Source organism: Callithrix jacchus, chromosome 15, assembly GCF_049354715.1.
Source record: "Callithrix jacchus isolate 240 chromosome 15, calJac240_pri, whole genome shotgun sequence".
Classification (NCBI taxonomy): domain Eukaryota; kingdom Metazoa; phylum Chordata; class Mammalia; order Primates; family Cebidae; genus Callithrix; species Callithrix jacchus.
In genome coordinates, this window is record NC_133516.1 from 55201035 (window position 1) to 55217682 (window position 16648).

At 43.8% G+C, this 16648-nt stretch overlaps 1 protein-coding gene and 1 long non-coding RNA gene across 6 annotated transcripts in view; one reads left to right on the top strand and one right to left on the bottom strand.

The window, feature by feature from the left end:
- Nucleotides 1–4920, top strand: part of LOC118148019 (uncharacterized) — a 172722-nt gene extending 167802 nt beyond the window's left edge. The window contains exons 2-4 of one of the 2 annotated variants that reach the window (XR_004734762.3): nt 1260–1381; nt 2588–4004; nt 4692–4920. This is a non-coding gene — a long non-coding RNA (uncharacterized LOC118148019). Of the gene's footprint in view, nt 1–1259; nt 4005–4691 lie in introns of both variants that reach the window. The other variant, XR_013527429.1, reaches the window with a different exon arrangement.
- Nucleotides 1–16648, bottom strand: part of PDZRN3 (PDZ domain containing ring finger 3) — a 237006-nt gene that overhangs the window by 51766 nt on the left and 168592 nt on the right. Inside the window, exon 1 of one of the 4 annotated variants that reach the window (XM_017965028.4) lies at nt 1212–1568. The exons of the other annotated variants lie outside the window; for them this stretch is intronic. Coding sequence (XP_017820517.1) covers nt 1212–1280 — 69 coding nt within the window. The 5' untranslated portion in view covers nt 1281–1568. Of the gene's footprint in view, nt 1–1211; nt 1569–16648 lie in introns of those variants that run through there. 4 annotated transcript variants of the gene reach the window in all.

The window sequence follows — 16648 nt, forward strand, 5'->3', positions numbered from 1 at the left end:
CTCTCTGTGTGTCAGTGGGGACGGCAGACAGACAAACAGACACTTTTTGTTCACCCACGTTCATTTTATCTTTAGGTTTTGTCCAGAGAGACAGCCGACCCACTTTCCACTGCTCTCACGGCGTCTCTTTAAGCATAGCACCCCCTGGTGGTTTAAGCAAAAAAAAAAAAAAAAAAAAAATGACGCTAAACTGATGGAGACCCAAATTCTTTTTTTAAAAGTCTGGCTCTTTAAAAAATATATTAATATGCCATTGATTGTTATAAATCAAGAAACACACACCCTTTGTTTCTCACTTGCTATAACAACCTTCTTCTAAAGTACTTATCTAAAAAGAAAACCTTAGCTGGATTATGATTTTTTTTTTCTTATTACTTAAGACAAATTTGAAGAATGATTTTACGAGAAAATCCTTACCTGCCAAGGTATGTTACCAACAGCGGTATTAAAACCTCCTAGCTGAGAATAGAACTTGAATATTTAAAAATAAAACATTTGACAAAGATGTAAGATAAATTATCTGGGTTGTATCATAAATATCCCATCTCACCTCAACTGAAATTTCACGTTGCTCACAATGATACAAGTTGCTCACAATGATACAAGTTGCTCACAAAGATACAAGTCACCTGATGTGAATGACAGCACCCAAGATTGAGTCACTTGCTTTTGAAGTTCTTAAAAATTTCAAAGAGAGAAAGACAGAAATGGCAAGTGAGAAGTACCAATTTGAATCATATGTCCCACTACAAGAACTGCTAAAAGAACCAAGTCAGCAGACGGCTTGAGCTGTACTGAAAAGAGCGCCTTATAACTATTTGTAAACACAGACAAAACCTTGCAAGCATTAATCATCATCCACGTCTTCTCAACTTGTTCAAAGGGTGCATGACCACTCTTTGACCCCTCCAGTTCGACACTCTGGAGAGGTCAGTTGTGAAGAAGTCTTGTGGCAAGACTGCTTGAAACACATTTTATGACCATCAACATCTATTTGTATTTTCAAATGCAGGCACCAAAGTGCCACTGGATGGAAAATTTTGTAACAGACTTAAGAGAAAATACACAGAAAAGTCAGAAAGGCTGCTTCTCTTTCAGAACACAAAATATGCACGAAACCATGCACAACAATCCCCAGTACCTTTCCTAGAAGTTACACTTGGCCAGGTGGGTGCCTATGCACTTCTATGGAATAAAATGCAGGGCATTACCTGACAAACTTCATAGAGTAATTTGTACTGCTCCTCTTGCTTCTGCAGACTGCACAAACTGCATCCCATGTTTAGAAAAACGTCAAAGGAAGCCTTCCGTCCTCGCCAGCACCCGGGAAAAGCAGCTCCCTTACAGTGCAGGCATTGAAGGTATCCTTGGAAAGCCTCAGGTGAGTCAGGCGACTGCAAAGCTTCACATTGGCACTGCTCTCAGAGGCTAGAAAACAACTCTCTTCCCTCTTCCCCGCTTCCCTTCCTCCCCTCGCGGCATGCATGCATGCACCCGCGTGCACACACACACACATACACACAGACATACACGCACACCACTCCCTCCTCTGAGTGACTCTGGCAGCTGGATTGTGGTCCAATGCACACGCTATATATACTGCTGCTCATGCATATTAATCAGCTCTCATTGACTATTCATAACAGACAATGATACAGAAGCTGTAATTGCCAACTATGACAGTTGAAATTTCTCTAATTAACAAGCAAGTGCTCCAGTGGCAGGGAATAATAAAAGACACTAACAATTTTGCAAGCTATTTTCTGGCAGTTACAAATAAACATGACTGCATTTTTAGCAAGGTCTCTCAGGATAATCCCTAATGTGTTTCAGCTAAGTAGAAATTCATTTTTAAATATATCATAAAATTTCTGATGATATAAAATGTATTTAATGCTGCAGATAATGATGGCATATAAACGGACTTTATGGAAAGGACATGTTTTGAATGATGTTCATATAATATTTAGTGCTCTGCAAAGTTGCAGGAAAAATACTCCACATATGAATACAATATAAAAATTTAAATTGCAGGATATATCCATGAGTATGCAAAGTAGCTAGGGGTTATAAGGAGAGAGGCTGCCCTACAGGTGAGAAAGCAGATAATCATTCCCCAAATGCATTTTCAATTCCAAAAGCAGTAAGTTATTTGTTGAAGGGCTGCCCAGCTAACTGGGAGGAAGAGAAGCAGTCAGCTTCATGCCATCCCCTCAGCTATACAGATGCTGCAGATATTTCAGAGATGATATGGCTGGGCTTACTGTCACTAGTTACTACGAATCTGTATCTGACATTCCATACCTGCCTAGACCACTGAAGCTGCGCCCTGTGTTGTGTCAAGAAAGCAGAGAGCTGCCAGATTATACCTGGGAGGTGGGAACAGACAACATTTAAGAATTTTGGTTCTTGCTTCCCTGCTTCTCTCTTCCCCCTTCAGCCTCTGTCCCACTGAGTAAGCCTCACAGCTTTTCTAAAAACTTTGTTTTTAAATAAAAGACTGTCCCATTGCCTGAATGAAACGCACAGGTACCTTTTTCTCAACAAAAATGGTCGATGTTTAAAATTCTTACAATTGTTTCCAAAGCCTTCACCATTTCACAGAGGTTTAACTGTCTCCAAGGAGGACTCCCACGTCCCCTACTGAGACGTGTCATGGGGCGTGAAGAATAATGCTCCCTTTCTTAGGGAGACGAGACACACCTGAGACATGAACAGACCAGTCCCAATAAAATCCTGCTTGGGCTGGTGGCCAGCAGATGCCTCTGGACCCATTTTTCAGACACACAAGACAAGGCAGTGACTTGGCTTACACCAGCTAACAGACCTGACCTACTGGAGGGGGAGGAACCTTCCTTCCAGGCCCTCACCGGTGTCACCATTTGGACTGGGGCAGGAAGCTGGAGCATGCCACCAGGGAAAGGAAGCCACAGATGGAACGCGGCAGCTGCAGTACCTGCCGACTTGCTTTGATGCTGCGCGGGGCCCTACTGACCCATGGCACGTTCTTGACACTTTGGTCTCCTCATCTCTAAATAATAGGTTTGATGCTAAGTACCTTGAAGAGTTTTGTTGCAATGATTTGAGAAAAGAAAAGTAGCTCTAATAAAAAATAGAGGTCATGCTTCTTCGTTCTTCTTGTCTCATCCCTACCCCAGAAGTGGACGGGTTTGAGATCTAATATGGGGTAGAACAGACCAGACTCCATCAGTTAGATCTCCAACCTGTCCACTTCTGCCTGTCACCCTTGCACACCATGGGTTGTCCCCGATGATGTCTAGAGCCTCCTGGGTGCTCTCTGCCTCTTCTCCTGCCTACCTACCAGTTACCTCCCTCTCCCAGTTCATTCCCTACATAGTCACCAGGTTGGTCTTCACAAAGCAGAAATAGGATGACTCCACCGTTTGCTGAAAGGCCCTCAGATCACTTCCCATCCTCTTGGATTGAAACCCAAATTCCTTACCAACACCTACAATGCTCTGTAAAATCTGGTCTTTGTTCATCAATGTCTTCATACCCATCATCATTCAGCCACTCTGGTGCTCACCACACTGCCAGCAAGCCATGTCCCTCCACGGGGCCTCTGCAGGTCCCTCTGCTAGAACTGCTCTTCCCCTTCTCCTTCCTAACAACCCCTTACCCCTAGCTCTGCTCAAATGAAGGCTCCCTAGAAAAGCCTTTGCCAGGTATCTCACATGAATTTACTTTGGGATCTTCTAAAGTACTGTGTCGTATCACCCTGTTCATTCCCTTTGCATCACTTTCCAAAGTCAGTAATGACTCTGTTCACTTAATGCCTATGTGTTTGCTGTTTCCTTGTACAGGAACTGGGTCTGAATTTCTACCAGCCCAGGCTCCATAAAGGTGCTCAGGAAACATACTCGTTGGCTGCACAAAGAGATGAAGGATGAGCTGTGCGGTCTCACAAACCCACCATTCATAGCACAAACTGGCAAGAGCCAGCAGGGAGAGGAAAACAAAGTGTGCCTGGGTGTCTCCACAAGGTAATGGCTTGCAATCAAGGTTGGCCCTCCTCCCGCAAAGTTGAGGGCCTTTAAGTTACGTTTTTCATAAGACTCTGTGGTTTTAAAGTCATTCTTCATCTTTCTCCTGCACATCCACAAATAAAAGTAGAAATGGGCCTAAGCTACATGATTAGGGAACTTTTACTCATCCTTTTACTCTTTGTTAGAAAGCTTCCCAATTTCATTAAGAAGCTGGGAGGGTTGTATTGCATACGGCACTATACTTTCGAGCAGTGGCTCACGAACATTTTGGTTACAGGAATTCTCTCACTCTTAAAAATTACTGAGAACCCCAAGGACTGTTATTTATATGGGTTATATTAAGCAATATTTATCATATTAGAAATAATCAGAAATTTTAAAGTATTTATTCATTTTAAAATAGCAATAACAAACCCATTACATAATAATATATATAACATTTTTATGAATGACTGTATTTTCCAAAACAGAAGTTTTTGAGAAGGAAAGCATAGATTTACATTTTCCAAAAGCTCTTTAAGGTCTAGTGTAATTGAAGACAGCTGGATCTTCGCATTTGCTTCTGGATTCAAATGCTTGTGATAGACTGTGTAGCCTCTAGAAAACTCCACTGTACTATATACTCATAAAGGAATGACACTGTAACATCTTAATATTTTTATGAAAATGTTTTTGACCTCACAGATCTCCGGAAACAAGTGTCCTGGACCCCCAGGGGTGCCTGCGCCTCACTTTGAGAACAGCTGCCTTACAAGGGCACTTTGGTGAGCCTGGTGTCTAAGAGCCTCACTCTGCAAGGGTGCAGAGAGGAACAGAAAGGACACTAATACAAATTCAACTCATGGTTGGGTTTCCATTCTTGTGATTAATACGTGTTATTTGGAATAAAAAATGCAAAACACTCATGCACCCATTATGCCTAAAACAAGACGTACCTAAGTGACTTTTTTTTTGCACTTAAGGTGCCCTTTACTTCAGAAAATCATCTAGCACATTTAGAATGGTGTTTTATTTTCAAAATGTTGCTTTCCTATAGTAAGAAACACACAATTGTGTAAAAAAAGGAGGTTCACCTGCTTGATGATACACACCCTAGCAGCCAGTAAAGCTCATCCCAGAGACGGTGGAAGGGCAAAGAAAGTCTGTCAGTGACTGCAAGTTATTTATAATAGAACTGTTTTTGAGAGAACAGCTGTCCCAGTAAAAATGAAAAAACTACTGGCCATACAAAGGCGCACATTGTTTGATGAAGATGCTTAACGTCTTTTTCAAGTTAGTAATCACATCACTGGAAAGTGCCTAATAAGCTCACCAGATCACAAGGCACTCTTCTCGGGTGCTCTGCACCATCAGACGCCTGCCTCTTCCTGCCTTCATGGAAATTAAAAATAAAGTGCAAAGAGGGGTCAGCAAGGAACACAAAATGAGACAAAGAGATAGACAAGGCATATACACAAAGGGCTTAAAGTACCCAGGGAATATCCCTCGTAATCGTTCTTTGAACTTTCGTAAGTTATCAGGGGTACTACAGACAGTCAGCAGATGTAGACATGAACTTATATTTAATTGCTGAATATGCTGCCTAATTCAAACATATTATTTTCAGCACACTGACTGAGTTGTCTATTTGTCTGATACCTGAAATAAAACCTTGTTTTCTCTACTGGAATGATGAGCACAGGTCTAATGATGAGCATATGAACTTCTGCTCCAGCCATATGGACTTCTGGAAGAGTCATGTCAAAAAGAAGTGAGATGGCAGGATGAGGAGGAAACAGGTCCGTATGGAGCAATGGTATCCCTTTGTTAGGCCAGTCACGGCATATAGTCTTCCCCTCTCAAATCTCTCAGACCTGCCCACTGGCTTTACTTTCCTGGGGGTCGTTCCATCTTCCTCCTGGATCACACAGATTCACTAACTTGTCTTCTTCCCAGGTGGAACCCCACTCTCCCTTGAGTTGCTACTGTTCACCGGGCTGGAATAATCCTTACCAATACACACCCAGCCAATAAACCCATCCCAATTCAAGACACAGCTCAAGACACAGCCCAATTTCTCATGTGCATGGACCCAACTTCTCTTAGTCTGCCTAGCCCCATCTGTGTCCTCTGGACATACATGTTGTTTTCCGGTAGCGCTGAATGAACGGTAGCAGGTTCTTTCACACCTCCATATCTATACACAGGCCAAGCCCTCTGCCTGGAACGCTCCACTCCATCGCCTTTACAGTGCCCCTTAAGTCTCACCTCCTCTGTCCACCTTCCCCAATGTTCTGCTGCACTTCCCAGGTGCCTCCTTACGGCACGATTCACATGGGTGGTTACTGTGTGTTTGCATCCTCTGTTCCTCCCTGGAGAGCACTATTCCAGTGTAAGAACCGGGCTTCACTCAGCAGTATATGCCCACCAACTTCCTCCTCTGATGCTCCATAAATATGTGATGAATAAATTCAGCATCAGATACTTGTTGAGTGCATGCTCTGCACCAGGCACTTTTCTGGGCTTTGGGAGTACAGGAGTGAACAGATGGACAACAGTAACTGACATGAGCAAAGAAGTTGGCTCTCACAAGAAGGTCAAGGCCATAGACATGGAAGAATCGCTTTTTCTGCCCTTGGTAGGACAACTGCTCCCATAAACCCTGTATCCTATTCATGGCTAAAGATCCCAAATCACAATCTGTTAAGGAAATGATTTAGTCACTTGTGAACCCTCACCCTTGTCAAGGTGACTTTTCAATAGCTTGTCTGAACCCTATTTAGTGAGTGGCCACTGGTTCTTGAACAAGGAGTAAGAGGTTGCCAGAAAGCCAAGAGTAGATGAAAATTGTGTCTTTATAGCAAAGAAAAAAGCAACTTCAAAGACGTCAGAAAGCACACACAAAATGTTAGATGAATTGAAAAACATGTAATAGCAGCTGTTGAGTTTTTGTTTCTGAAAGGCTATGTAAGGCTAATTTTTGTATTTTTAGTAGAGGTGGGGTTTCACCATATTGGCCAGGCTGCTCTTGAACTCCTGATCTCAAATGATCCACCCACCTCAGCCCTCCCAAAGTGTTGGGATTACAGGCGTGAGCCACTGTCCCCAGCCTCTTACTTGTTTTTTAATGAAAAAATACTCTTCCTTTGTCAAATTGACTGAGTTGCTGCTGTCTTGAAGGCATTTTCTTTGGGGACCTTGAGCAACATCCTGGCTGCCTGAGACTGATGGCTCACTGTTTCACTTAAAGTATTAGTCTGGTGCAAAAGTAATTGTGGTTTTTACAGTAACATGGAGAGGAGGCACACACAGAGCCCTGCTGGGAAGGGGAGCAAGGTGCGTGGCCAGGACAGCCTACTGTGTGCACACCACGACTGGCTCCAAACACCACACATGCCAGTGACCATCAGTCTCTGAGAGTCATGCAACAGACCCTGCAACAGCCACAGGGACGCAGAACGGGGAGGCCAGAATATAGGCATCTCTGCCCTGGGCCACCAGCAGGAAGATTTCATGGGCCTTGATGTCACAACGTACAACCCAAGCTCTCTGAGGGACTTGAGACCTCAGGGAGCCCCCTGTGAGACAGCTTTACTCCTCGGAGGTCTCAGAACACACTGTTTCCTGTCACTGGCGACAAATGGGTATCCCCATTTCTGCAACTAGATTTGAAATTCCAGAGAGCAGTTCCCGAGCAAGTCATCTTTGTAATCCCTGAAATGCCTAGGACAACACCCAGCCTCCAAAAGGCCTGTGCTGTTTGGAATGAACAAGTGTGAGTTTGCACAGTGAGTGTCTCAGGCATGGGGCAGGGATGTGCAGTGAGTGAACTCAGCCCAGTCCCTCAGAACAACTTACATAGATCATGGGAAATTCACCGTCTCTTGGGAACTTGGTTTCCTCCACTTATAGTGGGGCAATCCCCCAACTAGGGGTAGTGCTCATGAAAAGAGAGAAAACCTTGAAAGGTATCAAAGCAGAGTCTGTGGGTGTACAATAAACCAAAGTAACAGTGACAAAGCAGGGCCAGAAAGCCCTTCCAGCATATACTGGTGAAGGGGTCAGCAAACTTTTACTAAAAAGGACCAGACGGTAAATATTTTACACTTTGTGGGCCAAGAGGCAAAAGCAAGAAGAGTATATGGATACGTACATAACCACCATTTAAAAATGTAAAATACATTCTTAATTGCAGGCTGTACCAAACCAGGCTGTGAGCTGGATTTGGCCTGTGGACCGTAATTTGCCAACAAAACAATCACAGACTCAGCTAAGAAGTCTTTGACACTCAGTGATGATACAGTCAGGGCAAGTATTTCTCTTACCCCCGATTTACCCAGGAGGGAACTGCAGCTCAGGGAGGCCAGGCAATCTGCCCAAGAGCACACAGCCTGCAAATGGCAGAAATGACATCAGAATTTGTAACCCCAAAGCAAGTAAGACCTTACATCTTCATTAGGAATGCTGAGGTGGGCAAACAGGCTTTCAAAACTGGCTTCTTGGGAAACGGCAGGGGCTGGTAAAGAAAACAATCCAAGAAACACAATGTCCTCATGAAGATGCCGATCAACACACAAAGTCTGTAAATTGCTGGCCTGTGGAACAGGACAAGGCATAGCTTGCTGAGACTATCTCCTTCCAGATATGAGGTTTCCTTTTAATACTTACAGCCACCATACAGCCTGATCACAGAGTTCCTGCTGAGTCTGGGGGATATGAATGGTCTCAATCATGGTCCATGGGTGGTGTCTTTGCCCATGTGAATGTGATCAGTGCATCCCAGGCTCCATTCCAAATGGCATGGTGGGGTGGTGATGGGCATTGTGGCTCTGTGATCTGGGCCAGGCTCCTAGCCACCCTGTGGGTTCCCTGCTGGGCTCCTGGAGGACCTGCCTTAACCCTGGACATGGGGTTCTACCGGACAGCAGGAAAAGAAATTGGAGGCCTGAAGTCCAGGCAGGAGAGATGGTAGAAACAAATGGAGCTGGGTGGTGAACACTTGAGACAGAGGGGAACTAGGGAGGGCATCAGGCCAGGATTTGTAGGAATTCAGGTGGGGACCTTTGCATGCTTCAAAGTCCTAGGTAGCTTAAGCCAGGCTTAGCTGCAAAGAGAGAGACCCTAAGGAGAGAAAAGGAGAACAAGAAAGGGAAGAGATTCAGAACTGGTGCCGCAGGGCACGTGAACGTGACACCAACTGTGTTATTGTGGATTCAGAGAAATGACCAGAAAAACGGGCTGGGAAAAATGTTACAAGGAAAACTGGGTGTTACAAATCCTTGAGGGAGATGTGATGGCATTAAGTTAAAACAAAAGAATTAGGTGAGAGGTCACAAACTCTATGGTGGGCTGTTGCGGCATCTTTAACATTTTACATTAGGTACTAATTCAACAAATGAGCAGCTGTCATCTGAAAATGTATGGACATCTTTTGAAAATTCCTAGTATGTGGCACATATGACCTTGCATTCCCAATGTGACAAAAATGAGCAGAAGCAGGGTAAAGCTGTCCCTTGAGATTGGGTGTGTGGTCCCCCTGTGCCACAGCCCCTCCCAGGCCTCCTCACCGGTCACTTTCAGCTGGAGTACACTAAGGTGCCTAGGTCCCTGTGGTGTTGGTTAAAAATGACAATATAAAATAGAAGAGCCTTGGTATAAGATCATAGGCAGAGACTACAGCCTATCTTCCTCCCTCCCTTTTCTCCTCCTTCACCTGAAGGGAGCTCTGTCTCCTCTGAGTTCACTTTAAGAGGGGGCGTGGGAATCCAGCTGCTCCCAGCCGCACCCCACCACCAGCTCAGTGGGTGTCAGTGTCATGGGTGGAAATAAAAACCTCACCTCATACCTTCCACCTATTCAATTCACGCCTCCTTACTGATCGCCTACTATGAGCCAGACACTTGTTTAGTGGTAAACAAAACACACAAAAACCCCCTACCCCCTGAAGCTACTGTCTGCACCTGACCTGCAGCCACCCCAGGAGGACAGCTGCTCTAGGTTTGCAGATGGCTTCCCAGTTGCCAAACTCCAACCATTGCCAAGTCTTTGGAGTCCCTGTCCTGGGTAACTTTCTAGATGGGGTCTTCCCACTTCCATATTTGTGCATTCCAAACTTCCAGCTGCAGGGAACCACCATGATTTTCTAATTTTTGTATTTTTTAGTAGAGACAGGGTTTTACCATATTGACCAGGCTAATCTCGGACTGCTGACATTGTGATCCGCCCATCTCGGCTTCCTAAAATGCTGGGATTATAGGCATGAACCACCACCATAACTTTTGATGTACAGACTCTACTACTATTAACTTGATTTCTTTTTCCATTTTTTTTTAGGGACAAGGTCTTGCTTTGTCACCCAGGCTGGAGTGCAGTGGTAAAATCATAGCTCACTGCAGCCTTGAACTCCAAGAGGGCTCAAGCTATCCTGCTGCCTCAGCCTCCTGAGTAGCTGGGACTACAGGTGGGCACCACTATGCCTGGCTACTTTTTAATTTTTTGTAGAGATGGGGTGGGTCTCACTTTGTTGCTCAGACTGGTCTTGAACTCATGGCCTAAAAAAATGCTCCTGCCTTGGCTTCCCAAAGTGTTGGGATCATAGGCATGAGCCACTGAACCGGTCCAGCTTTTTCTTTAAAGCTACTCACATGGTTTTACTTAAAGTATTTTTGAAATAAAATCCCTACTGTAAATGGAAAATCAGCATCATTTGCTATGTATTAAAAATTACTATAAAAATAATCACATGAATTTCAAAATTAAAAAGGGCTCATCTTTATGCCACATAATTCTGATATTCTACCATATGTAACATGGTTGGAACAAACACCCAATTGGCACTGAATTTCAGCCTCACTGTGACCTTTCCCACATCTGTCTCATCAGCCTTTTCTATCTGTCTCCTGCTACCCGTCCCCGGCACCCGCCCTGGCCCTCCAGGCTTAGGTCTGCTTTCTGACTGACATCCTTAATCCTTTCACTCCAAGATGCTTTTATTGACCGCATTAGCCCTACTTGGAATATCTTCCAAACATACTTTTGTGCTAGTTGAGATATGAGCTCCATCCTTCCAATCCCATGCATATTAAAGCCCACCCCAATTTTTCCATCAGAATTGATCTCTAGCTCCCAGGTGCTCTGCCAGAGCATTTGCTGCTGTCTGCACTGTGCCAGTTTCTTGAGGGCATGTCCATCTGTCCTCCCACTCATTTCATTTAAGCAGGCAAATATTATGCTAAGTGCCTAGGACAGAATGGTGACTGTGACCAGCCTCTTCCTTCTAAGAGGAAAGCGACAAGTTCCTGAAGACAAAAACCCCACCATGGTTTATGACCAATAATAGCTTCATTACCGTGATTAATCAACAAGCAAGTGCTTATTGAGCATCTGTGCTACACATCGTCCCAGCTCAGGGAGTACAGAAAAACTGTAAAACCTGTCTCTAAACTAGCAGCTTACGAGGTCTCCTGGGAAACAGGACTAAACCGTAAAGCGGGAGACAAGAAGTCAGCTGTAGAGAGCGGAAGCAATGGCGCAGCGAGGAAGGTTTCTCCCGATAACCCCCATCGGGTAACTACAACACAGCCCCTGGGGCCACGCTTTTTGCTTTGCTGTGGATACTCAGCATAATCTGAGCTGGGTGTTGCAAGATGGAGGGAATATAGGCATAGTTAAAAACAAGCCAGGCTGGAGCCACACATGAGGAAACACAGAAAGGGGTACTCTTTGACTAGAGATGAAGCAGCTATATGAGCTGTGGTGCCTAGGGAAGTTGAGTCCATATGAATGGTGGTCTTGAAGGCAAATGAATGATGGGACGGAAATGATTGCTGGCAAAGAGGCTCTGTGACTGACATGTAGGCTAAAGTGAAGCAGGAAGCTATGAAATGGCAAGAGGGTGACACTAGGGCAGAAAGGGAGAGCCTAAAGCTGAATTGGCAACTGGGAATCTCAATTGCCAAATTACTTAGTATCTTCTTTGGTGGATCTCAGGTTGAACCCCAGCCAGAAGTGGATCTGGGAAACACAGCTGTTCATTTTCATTATTGGCCAGACTCTAGGATTCAGGACACGCCCTTGTGTAGAGGGTCCTTTCCAACAGCTAGTAATTGAGTCATTGGCGAGTTGGCTGTTCGTGTCTGAAAGAATTTGGAGGCTAGGAGAAGCATGAGTTGGATGGATAACTCGCACTAAAGGGAGCTAGTTTAATATTTTAAAGTCACCTAGAAGATAAAACAAGTAGTTGAAAGAAAGATACTTGAGGGGGAAAAAAACCTTGCAAAGTGAGGCTTCATAATTCACTCGCACCTATAAGGTTCATGTGTTATCAAGTCTGAAATTACTTATCCAGCTTCTGTCTTGGATTTACTTTCTATATAAAACAGTACTTCAGAGAATAAGTAAGTAAACACCATTATGACCAATGGTTTGTTTTAAGAGAAAAATGCTTCCACAAATGGCAATACTAATTTTTTTAACATTCTCTGGGAAAATATAACAACTCAATAGACTTGAGAGCCGGGTAAGAACTATTGATGTTGTACTTAATCTTTAAAACTGATATATGTGTGTCCAAAAGCTAATAAAGTTCCTTCTCCTATAAATGGGGGGAAGGAAAACACTAGATCACAGGCAGCACATGCTTAGGATTCTGATCTGATGGCCAGAGCCCAGGGCCAGGGAAAATTGAAGTGATTTAAAATAGTCCCTGATAGGATATATCTGATATTAGTGGGCTTGCTGAAGCGAAACAGTAATATCAGAGAGATACAAAGGTGTAAAACCCATTAATGTGCGTCCAAATGTTTTGATGCCTTGACCCCAACATCTTTCAGGTGATTCATTCCTGGGGGTAGGGACAAGTGTGCTGGGTGATATCAACTAGAAAGCTGATAAGTGGGTGCTCTGAAACCGCAATTTATTTTTTGGAATGAAAAGGGGGAACATTAACAACTTATTTCATTTTACACCATTCACTGCAGAGGGCTCCGTCAGCACTCTGAGTTCTGCCCACCCTCTCTTTAAGTCCATCTACCATGACCTACCTTGGGGTGAGGCATTTTATTTCAGGAAAAGGAATAAATACACAGTTACATGGACAGTGAGTGTTTCTTCAAAGCTTTGCTTGGCCAAGCCATGCCACGATCCCACCACACCAGCTAATCACCAATCACACTGTGTGCTCTACACACAAATACTAGTCCATTATTTGGATTTCATGGACTGGTAAAATTAAAGGAGAACAATGCTGAGGACTAACAGAGTGGCCAAATACATATTTGTCTTAAAAGGACCTTTAAAAAATTCATTTGTTAGTACCTTAATTGGAAAACAAAAGCCTGAAGAAATTATCAGACACACCCTCAGGAGTTTCAAAACAGAGTAAGTTTACATTTGCAAAATACTCACTATACTTTCTTATCTGCCTGACTCTCTGTACAAGGATTTGGTTGCTCGCAGGGACCGTCAACAACATGTCCCAGGGAAGCTGGGGAAGAACGTGGATGGAAAGCAGATTGCTTCTGGAGACATGAACCCTCCCTTACCATGGGAAGAAGGGTAACCAGAGTGCACAGAAGAATAGAGAATTGAGCACCTTTTCTGCTCAGTTCCATCTTTAAAATACTGAATCATACTGAATCGAGCAAGTAGGTTTTCATGTCTTACCCTCATGACCTGTGCATTCTGTTGACCTCGACAGTGCCAGGTGAGCTGACTCCTAGCTCCCGCCTTCTCCTACTTCCCAGCTTGCTCCAGCCCTCTGGTGACAGTCAGACAATGATATGGAAGGATTCCTGACTAATTCAGACAGATGCGAGCTGAACCTTCCCCTGCTGCTTGCCAACCTCTTCAATGAATGAAAAAAAAAAAATATATATATATATATATATTTTTTTTTTTTGCATTTTTCATGGTGGAGAAAAACTTTATGCCCTTCCTTAAAATGCAAATCCTTGCTCTGCCCTCCTTTCGGTTGTACTGCTCCTCTTAGTCTATGCAGGAAATCGAGGCTTCACACCCTCGGACTCAGGCTCTCCCAGACCTCCATCCCTCCCACCCGTGCTGTCTGTCCCAGCCTCCTGCCGCCTGTCTCCTCCCTCTCCAGGCCAACAGAGGTTTCTCAAGACATTCCGAAGACTCCTACATCTGCCACTCCCCAGTCGTCTTCTCACTCCTTTTGCTGCCACATTCCTCAATAAAGCAGTTTACACTTAGCTTCTCTTCTTTCTCACCTCCACCCATGCTCTTTGGTTTGCCCTCCGTAACCCTTCCTCCATAGCCAAACACAACTACCACATAATAACCTCCCAATTGCTGCAACCAAGAGCTTGTTGTAAGTCCTCCATTCAAACTGTCTAAATAGGAGGGCGTAAGGTCCATAGTCCAAGCTTTACCTCCACCAACTTTAGCGATAATTCAGTTGCAGTTCAAAAAGACTACTTAGTGGCAGGCAGAACTGAGATGTGGCCCCAGCCTTCTGGTCACCATGTTGATGTTCTTTGCCCTAAAAACCACCATCTGCCTTGATTTTTCCTGTAACATGTGATCCTGTTGACCACACACTCCTTCTTAACTCTTCCCTAGTCCTCTCATAGCATACATTCCTGATCTACACAGATCCCTCTGGTAATGCCTGCTAGCTCTTTTTCCTCTTGCCTTCTACACAAATGTCCATATGCCCTAAATATCATGGCTTTCCCAGTAGTAAGCATCATACCTAGCACACACATTTTCTTCTTCCTGCTTCTCTTCTGTCTCTATATACCTACCAGTGGGAGTTCAACCTATTAGAAATGCCCTTTGACAACCAAAAACATCCTTCCCTTTCATCGCCTGTACATAAGCACCTACCGTGTGAGATTTAGCACAGGAGGGGAATCTGGGATCGGACTGCCTAATTTCAAATCCGAGCTCAGCCTCTTTAGCATATGCCATTGTGACCCGGCAAGATTCTTCCCAAGTCTTCATCTTCTCCTTTAACCACCTAGGATTGTTATTATGAAGACTGATGAGAAATTACTCATATGCAGTTTGTAAAGTGGCTGGCTTGAAGCATTAATGGTAGATGCTCAGTAGATTTTAGTTTTCTTTCTTTTTAATTTTCACTTTTAATGTTTGCGGGATGATGCTGAACCCTAGTTCTATCTCCTGTATAGCTCAGTGTCTTGTGTAATTAAACTTTAGATGTGCTAAAGCAGCTGTCTGCAGAGTAGATGGGGAGAAAGGAGTGAAGAGTTAATTCTACTTAGGACATCATAAAAACTTTCATTTGAAGAGCTAAACACTGATCTGAATCTTTTTCCTCACCAGGAACTAAGCTCCTATACAGACCACATGTAAACTTCATTTAAAAAGAAGCTTCACAAGTGAGCAGTATCATGGCAAGAGAAAAACATTTAGAACAGAATTATTCAGACTTTGGGGTGCATCTAGCTACTAGAGTGGGCAAGAAACACGGGCCAGAATAATTCGTGGCTACCCCTGAGGATGTTCACAGTATGTGACATCTCAAGCCAGAGAAGCCGTGGAAACACCGGGTGTGATACATCTGTACCCACGGCACAGAAGTCAGGACAGGCGTCTTTTATATTTAAAACCAATCACCATGGCTACTGCAACTCAGTTTCTCATGCTACCAACGAACCTTCTATTTCTCACTGCAATGTGGTGTGTGGCACGGTTGGAGTCACAAGGCTGATTTTCATGAGCCTTTGAACCTCTGATTCTTATATGTTTCTTTGAGTTTCATTTTAAGCCTGGACTTTACAGAGACGGGGGAAGAAATCACAGATAATTAAAGCATAAAATATTCTCATTTCATGATGGGGCTAACAAGTGAAACTACAAGTAATGATGTAATCCAACTTGTCAAAAAGGAAAATGAAAAGAGGCGACAGAAGGCAGGACAGAGCCTTGGGACCCAGCGTGCCATGTCATCTTCTAATTAACTAACTGATCCTTTAAACTGTCAAACTCGGCGAGGAACTCCATGGCCTGGTGTCTGATTAATATTCATATTTGGGCACTGGATGCTCTGATTTAGGTCCCAGCGGCTGTAGTTAAACATCAGTCTTTAAAAAAAAGAGAGAGGGAAATAAAAACCTGCCTGATGAACCAAAGTCTCCAGGTTTTACATTCATAGGGAAATGAGGGAAGGCCACCCTGAGGTCCATAATCCACAGTGCGAGCAAATCCTCCATGGATGCATATTGATTTCTGAATCATGATGAGGGCTTGTATATTGAAAAAATAATTATTTCGCTTCTTTCTACTGGCAACCACATTGTTAATCATACCCCGTGCCTCAGTGTTAAATAAGCAAACAAGGAGTGTAAAATTACATAGCATTCGGTAATATAATCAAGCTTTTAATTTCAAACAAAAATAATCGAATATGCAATTTAATCAGAACAGGCTAGAATCCATCATTCAGTTAAACTGTAGTAAGTGGCAACCTGAACTTTTATTCTTATGGCACAGGCTGCAAAAGAATAATATACTACCTCCCTTACACGGACTTCTCAACTAAAAAATGCCTCAGTCTGGGGTGTAAGAAAAGCCTATTCTAACTGCAAGCTTTATGTGGACGAGGCAAGTGACTTAAAAACCCAAACCAGCACCCCCAGACAGAGTCTCAGTCTGATTCACACTCCCAAACACCAACA